Source organism: Leopardus geoffroyi, chromosome X, assembly GCF_018350155.1.
Source record: "Leopardus geoffroyi isolate Oge1 chromosome X, O.geoffroyi_Oge1_pat1.0, whole genome shotgun sequence".
Taxonomy (NCBI): Eukaryota; Metazoa; Chordata; class Mammalia; order Carnivora; family Felidae; genus Leopardus; species Leopardus geoffroyi.
In genome coordinates, this window is record NC_059343.1 from 102,043,274 (window position 1) to 102,061,519 (window position 18,246).

Sequence of the window (18,246 nt, forward strand, 5' to 3'; positions counted from 1 at the left end):
CTTCAGCCAGGTCACGATCTCGCGGTCCGTGAGTTCGAGCCCCGCGTCGGGCTCTGTGCTGGCAGCTCAGAGCCTGGAGCCTGCTTCCGATTCTGTGTCTCCCTCTCTCTGACCCTCCCCCGTTCATGCTCTATCTCTCTGTCCCAAAAATAAATAAACGTTGAAAAAAAAATTTAAAAAAAAAAAAAATCAAAACATGGTAAAGGTGTATTTACTCAACAAGATTACAGGTAATAGAGAAAGATGTCGTATGGTTAAGAAGGTAGCAGGAGCAAAGAAGGTGGGAGGGGCGGGGTTTGTCTCATTTCTGTCTGTCAGTAAACAGAATTACCTGAATCTGATTTTAAGTGAATAAGACCAAGTCATGGTTTTCAAATGACAGCAAGCATTCAAATCACCTGGAGGGCCACCCAAATCCCACCCACAGTTTCTTATTCCATATATCTGGGATGGGGCCTGGGAATTGGCATTTCTAACAAGTTCCCAGGTGACTCTGATGCTGCTGGTCCAGAGAGCCACCCATTGAGAACCATTGGGATAGGTCAAGAAGGAAAAATTAGTATAAGAATAAATGGAGCTGATTTCTTTTAAATGTTTGTTTGAGAGCGAGAGAAAGCATGAGCTGGGGAGGCGCAGAGAGAGAGGGAGGGAGAGAGAGAATGTCAAGCATGTTCCGCGCTGTTAGCACAGAGCCTGACCTGGGGATCCATGTCACAAACCTGATCGTGACCTGAGCCAAAATCAAGAGTCAGACCGCTTGACCGATGACCCACCCAGGCGCCCTGGAGCTAAGTTTTAAGCAGAGACAAAAGAATATGGGATTCAAGGAATAAGTGGATTAAATCTTAGAAAGTTCAGGGGCGCCTGGGTGGCTCAGTTGGTTAAGTGTCCGACTTTGGCTCAGGTCATGATCTCATGGTTTGTGAGTTCAAGCCTGCACTTAGGATCTTCTGTTCCCTTCTCTCTCTGCCCTTCCCCCTTTTCTCTCAGAAATACATAAACATTAAAAAAAAAGAAAGTTCATTTGCTAAGAGATGGGAGTGAAAGAAGGAATAGGTGAATCAGGGTGCCTGGCTGGCTCAGTCCGTAGAGGATGCGACTCTTGAACTTGGTGTCACGAGTTCAAGCCCCAAGTTGGGCGTGGAGCCTAGTTAAGGAAAAATAAAATATTTTTTATAAAAGGAATAGGTGAAGGCACAGCAATATGTTGAGAAGAAAAAGGACACAGACGATGATAGAGCTCGTGTCAGCTGGCGCCCATCTTCTCAGTGAAGAAAGAGGCAAGATCGCCCGCACAGATGATGGGACTGGTGAGGATCAGGGACCGCAAAAAGTTTGGAAGAAGCATCAGTCACAGACTTAGAGGAGAATCAGCTTTTGTGTGATAGATGATGGATTTAACTTCACAATTGGGGAGGTCTGAGATGCTAGTGAGCATTTCAGGTAGATTTGGTCGGCAGACTGTTGGCTTCAAGAAATACGTACTTTCTGAAGCTCCCCTGGGCTACAGGACATCCTCCACAAGGGTGAGGAGTTGTGCCTGCTTTGTCTGTTGTTCACGGCTTCATCCCCAGCACCAAGAGTAGTGCTTGGCACGGAACGGGCACTCAGATATACACTGGAGGGAACCTGAGAGGGGTTGATTGTTGTACCTAAAAGTAGTGTATAGCAGAAACCTGTACACGTCTATAGAGTTAGGACATTATGGTAGTTAAGAGTGTGAGTTCTACAAACATTATCAGCCATAGCCAAATTATGGAAAGAGCCATAAGTCCATATGGCTTTTATGGTCTTTGGTCCGTAAGTCCTTATGGTCTTTGGCCATAAGAGCCAAAAGTCCATCGACTGACAAATGGATAAAGAAGATGTGATATATATAGAGATAGATATTACTCAGCCCTCAAAAAGAATCAAATCTTGCCATTTGCAATGACATGGGTGGAGCTAGAGTGTAATATGCTAAGCAAAACGATTCAGTCAGAGAAAAACAAATACCACATGATTTCACGCCTACATGGAATTTAAAGAAACAAAACAGATGAATATTGGGGAAAGAAGAAGAAAAAGGAAAGCAAACCATAAGAGACTCTAACAATAGAAAACAAACTGAGGGTTGCCAGGGCAGGGTTGGGAGGAGGGCTATATGGGTGATGGGCATTAAGGAGGGCACTTGTGATGGGCTATGGGTGTTAAATGTAAGTGATGAATCACTAAATTCTACTCCTGAAACCAATATTACACTATATATTAACTAACTAGAATTTAAATAACTTGAAACAAACCAGAAAAAGAGTATGAGTTCTGAAATCTGAAGACCAGGATTCTAATCCCAGACCTCAGTTTCTCCTTCATTAACATGAGGATGATTAGTTTGCTGTGAGAATTAAATGAGATAATATATATGAGGTGCTTACACACAGAGTAAGCACCAAATAAATGGTAGCTGGCTGTGTATTATCTGCATTTCTCTTTAAATTAATTAAGATGTGTTTTTGAACCAGTTTGAGTCACCATATGGAGCTCAAGGTAGTAAAACATTTCTTTGAAAACATCTTCTATCTCAGAATTCATCATTATCTCCCCCCTCACTGGTAAGGATATTGAGATATAACCCTATGTAACATAGAAAAAAATGATTCTCAAAATTGGTGTTTTCACTTCATATCTGATGGACCATCCAAAAAGCTTTCCTTAGAAGCATTTTTCTAGGTATGCATTTTAAGGCCTGGCTCCAGACTAAAGTCTATTAAACCTACTACTGTTGTAGAACAGTTGTGGAGGCGCCTGGGGGCTCAGTCCATTAGGCAACCGACTCTTGGTTTCAGCTCAGGTCATGATCTCACAGTTCATGAGTTCGAGCCCCTCATCTGGCTCTGTGCTGACAGCATGGCACCTGCTTGATATTCTCTTTCTCCCCCTCTCTCTCTCTCTGCCTCTCCCCTGCTCGCACTCTCTGTCTCTCTCAAAATAAATAAATAAACATTTTAAAAAAGAAAAATCGTGGAAGACAAAAGAATGAAGTGTAGAAATTGCTAGCACCAAAAAGAAAAGAAGAGAAAAGAAAAAAGAAAAGAAAAGAAAAGAAAAGAAAAGAAAAGAAAAGAAAAGAAAAGAAAATTTCTAGCGTCTTTTTTCATGGGATTAATATAAAAACATTGCCTGCCTTTGCCTGAGCCCATTATGCAGGGTACTACTGACACATTTATTTTATTGATCCAATACATGTGAGTGCCACACTGATATTTATCACTAGACATGATGGTTTCCTATATAAATTCATACGTATTCTAATAACAGCTTTACCTTTGTTCTTGCCCATGCAGAATTCTTTCATGTTTACATAGATTATTTTCAAAAGTCAGCCACTTATTTTTTAGTCATCTCTAGTTTCTTTGGTTTAAAATGTGTTGCAGTGACAGATACAAAAAAGAAACCCAGAAGATTGAGTCCCTGCCTTTAAAGAACCTATGTTTTAATAGACATGCTCTGAAAAAAATAATTCAAGAATAATAGCAAACACTCAAGTAAATTTTACACTGAGTACTGTGGTCCTGTGTTGCACCTCATGGTGGGGAGAGAGGCACAGAGTCTAGACTACTTGCTTGCCCCTCAAAAATATCCAGTCACATGAGGGAGATAAGACACAAGAGCATGAAAATTAAAATTAAGAAAACAAGAGTTAAGCAGTGATCGGGGCACCTGGCTGGCTCAGTTCGTAGAGCATGTGAATGTTGGTCTCGGGATCATGAGTTCAAGCCCCACGTTGGGCATAGAGCTTACTTAAAATTAAAAAAAAAGAAAGAAAGAAAGAAAGGGGGGAGCCTGGGTGGCTCAGTTGGTTAAGCATCAGACTTTGGCTCAGGTCATGATCTCACAGTTTGTGGGTTTGAGCCCCGGGTTGGGCTCTGTGCAGACAGCTCAGAACCTGGAGCCTGCTTCTCTCTCTCTCTCACACTCTCTGTCCTCCCCAGCTTGTACTCTGTCTCTCTCTCTCTCTCTCTGTCAAAAATAAAAATAAACATTAAAATAAGTAAATAAAGTTATAGAAAAAAGAGTTAAGCAGTGATATGTCACAAGGGAGTACAAGATGAGTTGCAAGGTAGCAGAAAAATTCTAAGAAAGAAAAACTGAGGCAGTTGCCATAAGTCAACAATAGGTTGCAAAGGACAAAAGGCCAAGTGGCCAGCCAGCCAGTGCCCTTTCTTCACCTTACCATCAAGTTAAAGCTTTTTACAACCCATTGAATGCTACTACTTTTCTGATCAAAGCATTGACAAATCAATCGGTTGTAGTGATCTAAGAGTTTATATTTCCACCAAGGAGGTTTAGTAAGTGGCAAATGAATAATGGAAATGCTATCTCTAAAAGAAAAAAAAAAATTTTTTTTTCCAGAGGGCTGATATAGCTGTCGCTCCACTCACCATAACCCTGGTCCGTGAAGAAGTCATAGATTTCTCAAAGCCGTTTATGAGCCTGGGCATCTCCATCATGATAAAGAAGCCTCAGAAATCAAAACCAGGCGTATTCTCATTTCTGGATCCCTTGGCTTACGAAATCTGGATGTGCATCGTCTTCGCCTACATTGGAGTCAGTGTAGTTCTTTTCCTGGTCAGCAGATTCAGCCCCTATGAATGGCACTTGGAAGACAACAATGAAGAACCTCGTGATCCGCAAAGCCCTCCTGACCCTCCAAATGAATTTGGAATATTTAACAGTCTTTGGTTTTCCTTGGGTGCCTTTATGCAGCAAGGCTGTGATATTTCTCCAAGGTTTGTTTCCATGCCTCCTTGCATTCTGTGGCTGTGACCCATTCATGTACATCTGGCATTCACCCATCTCAAGTCCAGATTTCTTTCATTTAGCATTCCATCCAATGACAAATTACCATCAAGCCATTTTGTGTGCCTGCGTCCATGAACTGAGTGTGTTACCGGTGTTGTTTTGAATGTCCTTCATGCATTTCTATAGTATTGTATATTTATACATATTATAGCAAACATCTGGACTCTGGATAAAGGCAACATTGTCAGCTAATATTAATAATTCTCGGATAAAGCTAGTACTAAGCCTTGATCAGATCAAACAGGCATGGTTTCCTCCTTAACTGAGCTGAAACATTTTCTCATTTGTCTAGAGATTGGATCTAGAAAAAAATGGAAAGAATATAGAACTCTTCCTAAAAACCCTCCTACTTTCCCCTTTCAGTGACCTTTTTCACTTTGCTCTTAGACTGCCTACAACTATTCATTGTAGCATCTCACCCAAGTTTTAGAACTCAAACTATAAAACTACTAAAAGAAAACGTAAGAGGAAGTCTATGTGATCTTGGATTGGACAAAGAATTTTCAAAACACAAAAAGAACAATCCGTTTTTGAAAATTCCATAAACTGGACTTCATTAAAATTCAAAACTTTTGCATTTCAAAAGACATCATGAGAAAATGAAATACAAGCCACAGACTGGGAGAAAACATTAGCAAATCATACATCTGATCAAGGACTTATATCCAGAATATATAAAGATCTCTTACAACCCAATATAAAGAAGACAACCCAATTTTCAAAATGGACAAAAGATTTGAATAGACATTTCCCCCAAAGAAGATATACAAATGGCTAATAATCACATATAAAGATGCTCAACATCATTAGTCATTAGGGAAATGCAAATTTAAATCACAATGCGATATCTCTACATACCCTCTAGAATGGCTATAATAAAAATGACAGTACTGAGTGGTGGCCAGGATGTAGAATGACTGTAGCTCTCATCCGTCAGTAGCGTGAATGCAAAATGCTACAGCCAAATTAGAAGATGGTTTGGCGGTTTCTTATAGTCGGATACACACTTAAAATATGACACAGCAATTTCACTTCGCTATTCACTTAGGAGAAAAGAAAACCTACATCCTCACAAAGACTTATAAATGTTCATAGGAGCTTTATTTATAATAACCAAAAAGTGGAAACAACCCGAATATCCATCAGCAAGGGAATGGATAAACAAGATTTACTCCATTTGTCCAGGATAGGCAAATCCATGGGGACAGAAATTACGTTAGTGGTTTCTGGGGACATAGGAGGAGCAGAGAGAAGCTAATAAGTAGTGGATTAGGGTGAGGCAAGTACGGCTGGGTACAGCAAGTTCAAGGATCAAATTCAGTCTTTATTTAAAATTGTGATATTTGTTCATCATGGATTTTTTTGAATTGTGATTTTTTTAACATTGCACTCAAGTGTTATCTATTGTGATTAATGAGATTTTGGTACCCCTTTAAATTTTGTGCGTGGGGTGAATGCTTTACTTGCCTCCCCCTAGCACCGGCCCTGTCAGGATCAAGTGCAGATGAGCATGAAGGAACTCTGGGGGGAGGGAAATGCTCCAAAACTGGATTGTGGCGATGGCTGCACACTCTTAAGTTTACTAAAACCATTCTTTGTACACTTACATTGGTGAATTTGGTGATATGCCAATTTCATCTCAGTGAAGCTACTGAAAATATTGAAATGTGAGTGTCCAGGACCTCTCCCACCTAGTTTAAGTGTTAACTCACCTAAACAAAAAGTGTTGAGTTCATAATCACAGAATACTGTAAGCAAATGCAACATCTTTAAAATGGGGGGGGGGGTTCTGAAATAAAAAGTTGTCATTTTGGTAAAATTGAACATTAATCCAAATACTGACCAGAGTCCATTATACAAATGTATGGGGATTTTCATTTAGAATGTAAGGACTTAGAAGGTCACCCACTATGGTTTTACAGCAGACTTCATTTTGAGATTATCCACTTGGAGCGTGAAGCATTTCACTGAAGACTGGAAACATGGTAACCATCCTCTGTTTTCTAGTACAAGGTGTCTGGGGCAAGCCTCATTTGTCTAAGTCACACCTTTTGCCGCTCTCAATCTGCTTGGTTAGATTCTCCCAAATTCTTTCACTGCCCTTTCCTTTTGTGTTTACAACGTGTGTCATTTTGTGATACCACGCGGGAGTTCATTTGTTTTGCGAGTTTCTTTTCTTTTTTTTTTTTCTTTTTTTTTTTTTTGAATGTTCATTTGGAGAGTAGGGTTTCCGAACGATCCCGTAATTGAGTGATTTTTTTAACATGGCTGGCAATCTGTGTTGAGGCAATGCTGGAGAGTCATTAAGGCTGGAGATGTTACTGGTTTCTGTAAGTGAATTTTCAGAACTAAATTTGTGATAGCCCCACTGGAGTGCTGCATCCTACTCTGCATACTCAAACAGGACTCCAAAAGCTATTTGTTTTTAGAAGTATTTATGCATATTGCTTCATTAAGTAATAACTTAAAGATGATGACCTGAAAATGACAAGCTGGACAGATTTTTTTTTTTTTTTTTTTTTTTTTGTAGTAGAATTTAAGCTGTGGCTCTTCTGTGGCACTGAAATATATCAAATCCTTTTTTTTTTTTTCAAACTCTTTGACTATATCCCTCAGTACAAAATACATTTTCCCACGATGAGTCAGTACATGTATACGTATGTAACAGAAGCTTCACCAAAGGTTACCCTTGCAGTGTGCCATGAACTTGGATATATTGTTTCATTTTGTTTTCTTTTTTTAAGTTTTATTTACTTATTTTGAGAGAGAGAAGAGTGAGAGCGAGCAGGGGAGGGGCACAGAGAGAGAATCCCACTGTCAGTGCAGAGCCCGATATGGGGCTTGAACTTAACCATGAGATCATGAGCTGAGCCGAAACCAAGAAGCAGATGCTTAACCAACTGAGCCACCCAGGTGCCCCTTATTTTGTTTTAGTTTTATTTTTTTAATATAATTTATTGTCACATTGGCTAATACACAGTGTGTAAAGTGGGCTGTTGGTTTTCCCCTCGTTTTGTTTTATATGCTGGTTGCAACTCAACCCAGCAACGGGGCACACAGCCCATGGAATAACACTGGTCTGGAGAAACGCATGATCCTTCCTGTCCTTTTGAGTAATAAATGATTGGTCTGTACATTTTCTACCATATGAGTGATCCCTCCTTCAATACTGTTTTTTGTGGCCTTCAAAGGAAATTATATCTTTCAGCCTCTTGAAACAATTTTATGCCTTTTAGCATATTTATTTCTCCTCGTCTTGAGAGCTCTAGTGGTTCTATATTTGTGCTCAGTTGTATACCAGAAAACTCCACTGAAATGTGCTTTCCTATTAACAGCTTTTGAAATTCCTGGTAATGACATGCCTGCGCCCTCAGATTCCCGGTTGCCTTGACTGCACATGCCTGCGTTCCCCTTTACTTCTGTTGAAGGGCCCCACTTAGAATGCAGACTCTCTAGAAAGCCCCCAGTGCGAACACACACCGTACACTCCGGCTTGTCCCCCGATCGAGGCGATTCAAGGAATTGTAAGAGACCACACTTTAAAGTACAACTCTCAACTGTTATAGCAGGAGGAGATGGCAGACAAATTCACCCCGCTGCTTCCGTTCCAGGGGGACAGTGACCTTCCCTGAGCTCCCCCACCTCGCCACGTAGGGGCACTTTCCCTGCGTTATCATACGGATTTTTAACCCTCAAGGCGCTGCCACAAGGTGGGCCTTGTACTTATTTTTAAGTTGAAGAAGGTGACGCTGGCGTTAAATAATTGGCCCATTCACGCCGCTGCTGGCAGAGCCAGTATTCAGACCAGACTCCAAGTCCACACGCTGTGCTCTTTCCGCTTCGGGCTGCTTTTCTCACATCGTAGACCAAAGAACAGGACCCAGAGAGAGAATGCGACGGAGGCCGGGGTCATAGGGGTTCGGAGAGCCAGCGGTACAAACTGTTCCCACCGGCACGCGCCGCCTCCCACCACCGACCTACAGGCGCGCGGCTTGGTCCGTTCTTTTCCTCGGGTTCGGTTCGCGTTCGTGCCCGGGAGCTAGTTTCCAGTCTCCCGACCTCTGCCGAAACCCTGCCCCTGCCCCGGTTGGTAAAGAAAGGGGGCAGTGAGCGATCAAAATGCTGCCGAGCGGGTGTTCCCCCAAAGTAAAAGAGCAGGGAATCGGCAATGAGACATCACGAGGAAAACCGAGCATCATTCTGTTTCCATCAAATACTGGTACGGACGGGGGCCTAGAAGCTTAAAGAGCCCACGTCGAGGTTCGGTTTGATAGTTTCAACCACTCCCGTTGTTCAGACTGAGCAATTCAGCTGGAGGCTGAATCGCCTTGCGAGAGGGTGATCCATGTGATGAGCTGAGGTCCTCTCCATATACAAATGTGTTTTTGGGGGCAGTCGGGAGAAGAAAGCATAAGGAGATTCCATTCAACCCTCTTCCCCTTGACGGGGGATGGGGAGCTAGGCCGCGGGTGCAGCCAGACGGAGGTAGCGTAGTGGTTAAGTACGTGGGTGCTGGAGCTCAGCTCACTAGATTCACAGTCTGCTTAGCAGCTGTGTAACTCGGGGCACGTTACTAAATCTGCCTGAGCCTCAGCTCCTCCTCCGAGAAATGTAAAGTGCAGTACCTGGCGACAGTAAGCTCTCGGTAAAGGTTAGCCACCGTCATTATTAAAGCGGCTGCTCTTAACTGCCCTGATTTCACAAACACTAACACTTAATATGGTACTTGCGTTTGAGTCCCTGAAACTCCTTAGGAATACAGCTCAAATTTTAGCCAGTGCTGGGGCGCCTGGGTGGCGCAGTCGGTTAAGCGTCCGACTTCAGCCAGGTCACGATCTCGCGGTCCGTGAGTTCGAGCCCCGCGTCGGGCTCTGGACTGAGGGCTCAGAGCCTGGAGCCTGTTTCCGATTCTGTGTCTCCCTCTCTCTCTGCCCCTCCCCCGTTCATGCTCTGTCTCTCTCTGTCCCAAAAATAAATAAACGTTGAAAAAAAATAAAAAAAAAAAAACAAATTTTAGCCAGTGCCGCATAGCTGATTTCTGATGAGAAATGACCAACAACCTTCCTTCCTGAATCCACAAAGTGCTCTCCTTAAGGATTTCACCTGGTGCAAATATTTTGACTGTATTATTCTATAATGGTTTACGGATGGCGACAGAATGTTACAGTTATTTAATCTGAAATTTATTTCCTTTGTAAAACTTTGATAGAACCTTGCTAAGCAGTCTGAAGTGCAAGTCCTTCCAGGCAAATGCTCCCCCTGCTGACTTTCTTTGAAGCTGCAGGGACATCTGAGGGCTAGCCAAGTAGATGTGAGGATTGGGGGAATTCTGACCCAGAGAACGTGCTAACTTGAACCTGATTACTGTGTACATATTATTCAAAAGACACCACTCTTCTCTAACTCTTCAAGATATAAAATACTTCAGGGGCGCCTGGGTGGCCCAGTCGGTTAAGCGTCCGACTTCGGCTCAGGTCATCATCTCACGGTTTCGTGGGTTCGAGCCCCACGATGGGCCCTGTGCGGACAGCTCGGAGCCTCGAGCCCGCTTCAGATTCTGTGTCTCCCTCTCTCTCTGCCCCTCCCCCGCTCACACTCTGTCTCTGTCTCTCTCTCAAGAATAAACAAACATTTTTTTAAATGTTCAAATACTTTAGAGGAGTGGGTAGGACATCTGTCCAGGTTAGTTGACACCTAAATCCTTTTGTAAAGTGGAAAATATGTACAAAATGATAAAAGACACGAAGGGCGTGGAATGAATGGGATGGAAGACAACAGGATTTGTTTTTGTACTCCATTTTAAGCAACGTCCTTTCGTTTGCCGATGTCCGACCAGCATCTCATCCTACTGCAAATTCTCTTCAAAGTAGGAGTGATGTGGTGATAAATTAATGATGTAAGAGCAGGATTTTTATTGCAACTACTTCATGACTGTTCTGGCTGAAAGCCGTAGTTTTCAGTCTTTGGAAGATGGTTACTTATTCCCATCAGAAAATACTATACGAGCCAAAGATTGATTCTGAACGCTTTTTAAAAATCTGTCATAGATACAGCATTGAATAGACTGTAGAAAAGATCCATACTTTGCAAGAAAGAAGAGGGGGAGAAAAGAGAATGATGAAGAGTTTGTGCAAAGGAGAAGCGGTTACGGTTTCAGCTCTTGATCTTGCGAAGCTAGTAAAGTGAACATTTCAAAATTTCCTTACAGGATGAAGGGTACAGCACATAGCTCACTTTTATTATCATTTCAGAGGTCGTAAAATACATGTTCTTATTAACTCAGAAACTCTACTTCCGTATTATTACAGATAACAAGAGCATTGTATATTATTTTGCGGTGTTTTTATGTCTGTTTTCCTCTTGTTGCTAATCTACTTTCATTAACTTCACGCCTCCTCTTACATTTCTTCAAAAGGTACGATATGCTCCTTATGATGCATTTTTATAAATACTAAATGTGCAGCATTTTATAGCCATTTCATTATGCTAACCTCAAAATCTGTCTTGTGCAACAAAACTCTTTGAAATGAATGTTAAACATTTTGAAGCTGCATTAATGGGGGGAAAGAAACTGGAAAATGACAGGTCTTTTTAACTCAACTATAAAGTCTTGTCTTGTTTTAATAGATCCTTTTAAAAATGTCATGGGGCTGACCCATCAGTCACTTTTTATATAGCCTCCGTGTGAAATGTGGGTTTAAATGGCTCTGGTTTCATTAACGAGAAAAGGGAAATGTAAAAATTCTTACAGAGCCGCTTCCCTTTGAGTGCCACTGCACCTTTTCTCCGTGAGGAAAGATTTAGGTGTCCGTGCCATAAAGGAAAGAAAGTGGTAGAAATCCCACCGAGACTCTTGTCAAAGCTACTACTGCCTTGAGGGGAGAATGTTGAACGCAAGCCTGTGCATTTAACACAGATTCCAAGAAAGCTCCTTTTCCATCTCTGCCGAGGCTTCTGGATGCTATTACACCATCTCTATGTGAATATTCACCAAAATTCTCCATGCTCATAGGTGTATCATCATATTAACCGTGTAGTTGCCAAAGTCAATAACCATGTATAAAGGGGCCACCAAAATGACCATTTTGCACTGAGGTTTCTTTTCAGTCATGTCAACAGCCAATCTCAGCTAAGTCCTGCAGATCAACCACATGTGTATCTGAATCACCTATTACAGTGGCCAAAATAACCAGATTATCATGTGCAGGCTTGATTTTAGATCATACAGACACGATCCATTAGCCTCAATAGAATGGCACAAGTGTAATTTCCATAAATTACTGTATCTTTCTCCATGTTTCAAGTAGACAATGCAAAAACTACCACTGGTATTCGCAGCAGCTTAATACACCCCTTTCCATACCAAACCATGATTCTGGAATCACTCCAAAATACATTCTCCCCTTGGTCTCAGGAAAACCCTATCCTTCCAAATAAGGATGGCATTCACAGTTTCATTCCAAAGGAACAACAAACAGAAAATAAACAATAATTATCCAAGCATGTTTGGTTTTCCTGCAACTATAATTCTCAGTTATTGTCAGAAAATTGTACCTTCTATAATTCATACACCATTCTAGATTGTCTTCTAGAAAATGTGACTGTTTGGTAGCACAGAAATGTGGGCATTTCTTTCCTGTTGTATAAGTATAGATGATTGATTTCTGATTTCTCCTCTCTGTGCCTCAGTCTCTTCATATGTTAAATGCCTCTGTTTTCTAATCTGGAAAGAGTTGACCCATGTCAACCCAAAGTAATCAGAACGGTCTGGCACACAGGAAGTGCTCAGGAAGGGTTAGCTATTATTGTTATCATTTTTATTACCCTATTACTATGGATGCTACCTTGGAACATTAATCCTTTATATGGTAAAATTCTTTCCAGAGTCACATCAGTCGAGAATAAATTAAATATATATGGCAACAATGAAGAAAGACGATGAGGGTCCAAATTCATCACTGAAATATCCTATAAACTTTTAACATTTGGAAGTGTAACACATTCTTTCTGGTTCATCCAGATGTTTTTATCTCTTCTGATTAAAAGGGACGTGTTCCCAGATGAAATCCTGAGAGAACATAACTATTAGTTAGAGAAATCTGTCGCAAAGCAGATTTTCACATCTGAAAGGCTAAAAGGGATTGTGTTCAAAAGTAAAGCAAGAAGGGTTGCTTTAAGCATCCGGGAACCAATAGGAATTGCAGACTTTAAAAAATCAAGTAGTTTTGTTTCAGTTAATCAGTAAAGAATGCCATTTATCAAAACACCTGCCAAAATGATTTGATCAGAGTGGAAAATCAAAAACAGCTGAATTTTCCAGAGGCTAATAAAAGTTTATCTTGGGACACAGGAATTTAAATTTGCCTGGACATGGTAAAATGCAAGCACAGAGAAGAGCTTGACCTGCTAGCTTTCAGCCCAGAACTTCCCTCTTCCCACAGAGCCTGGAGATGTGCCAGGCTCCTATGCCCATTCTTCACTTTCCATCACAGTGGGTTCTTTTCCTGTGAGCTTTTCTGGGCACGGAAGAACATAGCTTAATCAGGCTGGAGCTCCGCCACAGAAAGAACTATCCTAGAGATAATGTGGCAAAGTTTTCTAGAACGTAGGGACCAGATTTTCATTTCTGTAGACAGAGCCAGCCTCGAGCAACATTGTCATGGAGGTGAAGCTGCCTCCGCACCAGCCCCAACCCATCACAGAGCACTCAGTGCCTTCACGGCCCCCTTGCTTCCCACAGACCCTCCCCTGAGCAGCACTCATGATGTAGGGACCACGACTCTCAATCCTGGCTGTACCAGAGCTTTCCGCAAATGCTGCTGCTTAGGCCTAACCCCCAGAGAGTCTGACTTAGATGATCTGGGGTGGAGCCTAGGCATTTTTTGTGTGCCGCTGTCCTTTGTTTTATTTTGCCTCAAGCTTCCCAGACGATGCTGATGTGCAGGCAGAGTTGAGAATCACTGATGTAGAAGAAGGACAGTATTTCCCGTTCTGGTCTGCAGACCACTGCAGTCACCAGGGATGGGTAAGAAATGCGGGTTCTTGAGCGCTCACGTATTCCGAACCTGCCTTTTCACAAACACCCCAGGTAATGCCAAAGGCATAGTTACATTTAACAACAAATTTTCCCCTTATTAAAACTTACCCATCTTGGGGTGCCGGGGTGGCTCAGTCGGTTGAGCTCAGGTCATGATCTCACGGTTTGTGGGGTTCGAGCCCCACGTTGGGCTCTGTGCTGACAGCTCGGAGCCTGGAGCCTGCTTCTGCTTCTTTGTCTCCCTCTCTCTCTGCCCCTAACCCACTTGCATTCTGTCTCTGTCTCTCTGTCAAAAATAAATAAACATTAAAAACATTTTTTTTAAACTTACCCATCTTCTGTCCGAGTCTCTACTAACTGCATAGACTAATCCACGATAATGTGATAAGAGGTCCTATTGAAGTTGTGTGTTAACATTTTGACCGAGTCTTCTGAAAAAAATGCAGAAGGTGATTCCAACACGAACATTCTCAATGGCAGCCTTGTGAGGATGGTTTTGTTTGTTTTGATTATTTGGGGGGGAGAGGTGGAGGTGGAAACAAAACTTTTAGTGCCCCCCAAATTCTATTATACTGGTAGTTCCTTAGTTCACTCGAGGCTGTCCTGTGTGCTAAGGCTTAGTTTGTAAAACCAAAGAGTTTGGATCCCTGGAGCTGAGTACCTGAGCCCCACCAGCCATTTATACAAAGATCATAATACATATTATCTTATGGCTCCTTGCCTCACGCGTGACCGGCTCCACAAAACGGCAAAAGTCTTTATTAAATTTACTAAACTCAGAGTCAAGAGTACTCATCCACCCACACCTACCCACTTCCCTTCAAATACGTAAGGGCTTTTGACTCGGTTTCTCCCATGACATCATCTCGCATCCGTGGCTCTCAGCCTTGGCCGTGCCTTGTAATCACCTGGCGAGCTTTAAAAAATATATATGCCTGGATCCCACCCCCAAGGTTCTGATTTAACTTGTGTCGGGTAGGCTGGATATGAATTTTGTTTTGTTTTTGTGTGTGTGTGTGTTTTGTTTGGTTTTTAACAAAGGTCCCAGGTGGTTCTATTGCGCAGGCTCAGAAGCACACAGAGCTCACACAGGAAGAGAATCTGATAAGTATAATTATTATGTGTCATCAGGAGCTGGTAAAAAGAAGATATTTTTTCTAGAATTAAAAAAAAAAATCGTGCTCTGCAAGCCAGATAGGCCTGAAGGGCCTATACTATGCATGTACCATCATCATATGCCATCACCACATGGGATGTTGTTAATATGTTACTTTTGTTTGCTGTTTTAATTCCCTGACATCACCTACTTCAACTATACTGAAACCACTTCTCTTTCCAGAAATTAAGATAATGATTTTTGTAAACTGAAACCCGGCCCCTTGGGGTCCGGACTGGTCTTTGTTTTGTTTTGCAGGTCGCTGTCCGGGCGGATTGTCGGAGGGGTTTGGTGGTTCTTCACCCTGATCATAATTTCTTCCTACACCGCCAATCTTGCTGCTTTCCTGACTGTGGAGAGGATGGTCTCTCCCATAGAGAGTGCTGAAGACTTAGCTAAGCAGACTGAAATTGCATATGGGACCCTGGACTCCGGTTCAACGAAAGAATTTTTCAGAGTAAGTGCTTTGCGGTTAATTGGGCCTGCTGCTTTTTCTTTTATCATCTTCTCACAAAGGCAAATTCACAGTACTTTTAAGGGAGGGATGGGAAAGTGTGGGGATGTTATCGAAGTGCTGCATAAAACAGCATAATACATAAATACGGCCCTGCTTGGCTGGTGACCTACTTCATTGTTGCTTCAATTAAGACTCGTGCGCGATGTAACAAGTTGGATACAAGGGCACTGAGCTTGAACTCCCAGGTCTCAATCTCATCCCTGTCGCAAAGCGATTGTTTGTCCTTGGGCAAGCCGTTAGCCTCGATCACCTTCCTTGAAAACTGAGGGGGCTGAACTAAATGATATGCATTCTCCTTTTGAGCTTTTATAAAGGTAGATATTATGTCTCAGCGTTTCACAGAACTTAGGTACTTGGCTCTAAGACTCTGCAGAGTGATAGACTATAAAATTAGATATTCTGTGTCAGACACTGGTTTCCTATTGAAGTGCTTTACACTTATTTCAAGCGTTCACATACATGCTGATAATTCAACGTTCAAGGAAGGTGGTGATTGTTTTAGTTTCTTGAGTACACTTATACCCCCCTTCTACTCCATCATAGACCCAATCTTAGTGGGGAAACAGCAAGTTGTTCACTAGCAAAAGGCAGTAAAGCTACAGAAACACTGTCAAGAGGAAAGATGAAAGAAGATCAAGGCAGAAAGTTCTAGAAGGATGATATGATGGACAAGCCACTTTTACATAAACTATCAAGATCTTTGTTCTGCCAACTGGACTACGAGAAAGGCTCCCAGTGGAGTGTTTAAGAACTCAAATGTTTTTCAGTTGCCCCAACCAGGAAAGTATGGTGATTAGAAAATGGACCCATTCTCTACATTACCACTGCCTGCTACCATAACCACTATAACTGGTTGTAGCAATGATACAGAGGCCACTTGTAGAGTAGGTAAAAGGGAAACGTTTAGCCTGTGCAACCAATAATGAAGCTGGTTGGCAGGTGTAACTACTAACTTTTCCTTAACGTCCAGGGTAGATAGATGTTGGTGCTAAACCAGCTTACTTTAAGAAATCAGTAAGAAATGTATTTCTGCATGTATTATCATGAGATTTGCCCAGTTATTTCATGGAAAACCAGGAGTAGGTTTCTCACAATTGTAGCAATTAGCTAAAAACTGTTTCATTCCCTGAAGGAGAAAGCGTTCATTCTAGGGCCCTTTCCACAATTCTTATCGGCTCTGGATATCCCTTTCTCACTTTTACCACTGTTTACCGAGCAGATCAAAATCCCCAACGAGAGAGAGAGAGGGGCCCAGTATTGGGACTATCAATGAAGACCTTCTGGAACTAACCTGGCCTTGACCCTCACCACTGTGGAAGTCCCAGAAACTTATCTAGAAATAATCCCCTGCCTACATGAAATCACCCACATGTTTCAGGGCAACAAGCGGGCAACTTCCATCTGCTGAGTAGTCAGCACATTATCAGCTCCATGGAAATCTGGTTTGGTATCCACCTTCAAAAGCATCCCGATAGGCATCAAGTTGCTATATGAAGTAATTGATCACTTAGGCTACCAAGATACCAGACTTGGACCCTCTGATAAGAGCCCCTTGTTCCATTGGAAAGCATTTTGCCTTCAAAAACGATTCGAAATTAGGAAGGTGTACTTTAAATGGTAATCAATAGACGGCATCAATTCCCATTAAGCTTTCAAAGGCCATTCATCCATACTGCAGGCAAAGGACCCTCTCTGGGAAGATTTATGAAGGCAAAGGCTTGAAAGCATGACCAAACAGTCGCTGTCCCCTCACCCAGACCCCACCCGCCACACATTTTGTGTCTTTCTCAAAAACCAGGAAAGTGTCTGCTAATCTATTCGATGATGGTTTCATTAAAAAGCCTCATATTACCAGAGCCGATTTGAATCAACATCCAATTCTGAGCAAAGCTATTGCCACATTCTAATTGGTTTGCAGCTTCTAATGCTCACCGATTCCTAGTGACCTTTACAGCCAATGAGTAATACGTATGGAAATGGGGCTGTTATGAGAATCTGATTAGAGAGGGAGCTGGATATTTCCAGGTATAAGGAAATGCAAATCATTTTCTAATTCTCACGCACCACTTTTTCGTTTTCCCCAATTGGTTGCTCGTGACAGCATTAGGATTCTGTGGGGAAGTTCTTCAGGGCAGCACACGAAGGTTGATGATCTAAGCGTGGAACTGAGCTATCTAGAAAAATCAACTTTTTAAGCCTGCTTGTGCTGGAAATGTTATGTAAACCTAACAAAGGGTAAGGTTGGTATTCATGTAATACAGGGGAGCCCAACCCATCGGTCTTGAAGCCATTTGTACCCTCCATGGTCTCCACCCCACCCTCCTTGAACCACATAGATCTGAGAAGACAGCCAGCCAGAACCCCTCCTCTCTCTCCCAGGGACTCCACTGAACTAGTATGTCACCACCCCTCCCCCAGCCCTCACTGATCTGGGGGCAGTTTTAAGAATGGTCACTCCTCCGCACACAGGAAAAGGGAGGACCTCAGATGGCATGCCTTCTGAACTTTAGAGACTAAAACAAGATCACGCGCAGCATTTACAAACACAACATAAGCTCATTTCTTCCCATTCTCACTGCATACTAAAACCACAGAGACCAAATAGTAATACCATAAAACAGCCCGGGGCCAGCCCTCTAGTGCTTCCACTAAGAGAGAGAAATAAATAAAATACAATTCCTTTCTAATTGCCCT

General features: G+C 42.2%; 1 protein-coding gene and 1 long non-coding RNA gene across 9 annotated transcripts in view; one reads left to right on the forward strand and one right to left on the reverse strand.

Moving 5' to 3' along the window:
• Nucleotides 1-18,246, forward strand: part of GRIA3 (glutamate ionotropic receptor AMPA type subunit 3) — a 268,559-nt gene that overhangs the window by 199,297 nt on the left and 51,016 nt on the right. For all 7 annotated transcript variants that reach the window (XR_006711071.1, XM_045472567.1, XM_045472565.1 and 4 more), the window contains 2 exons: nucleotides 4,393-4,769; nucleotides 15,294-15,492. Coding sequence is in view for 6 of the 7 variants with exons in the window: in XM_045472567.1 (XP_045328523.1) it covers nucleotides 4,393-4,769; nucleotides 15,294-15,492 (576 nt within the window). In the remaining variant the exon portion in view is untranslated. The remainder of the gene's footprint in view (nucleotides 1-4,392; nucleotides 4,770-15,293; nucleotides 15,493-18,246) is intronic.
• LOC123595191 overlaps nucleotides 1-18,246 on the reverse strand; it is a 162,024-nt gene that overhangs the window by 101,141 nt on the left and 42,637 nt on the right. The gene's annotated exons all lie outside the window — the stretch shown is intronic.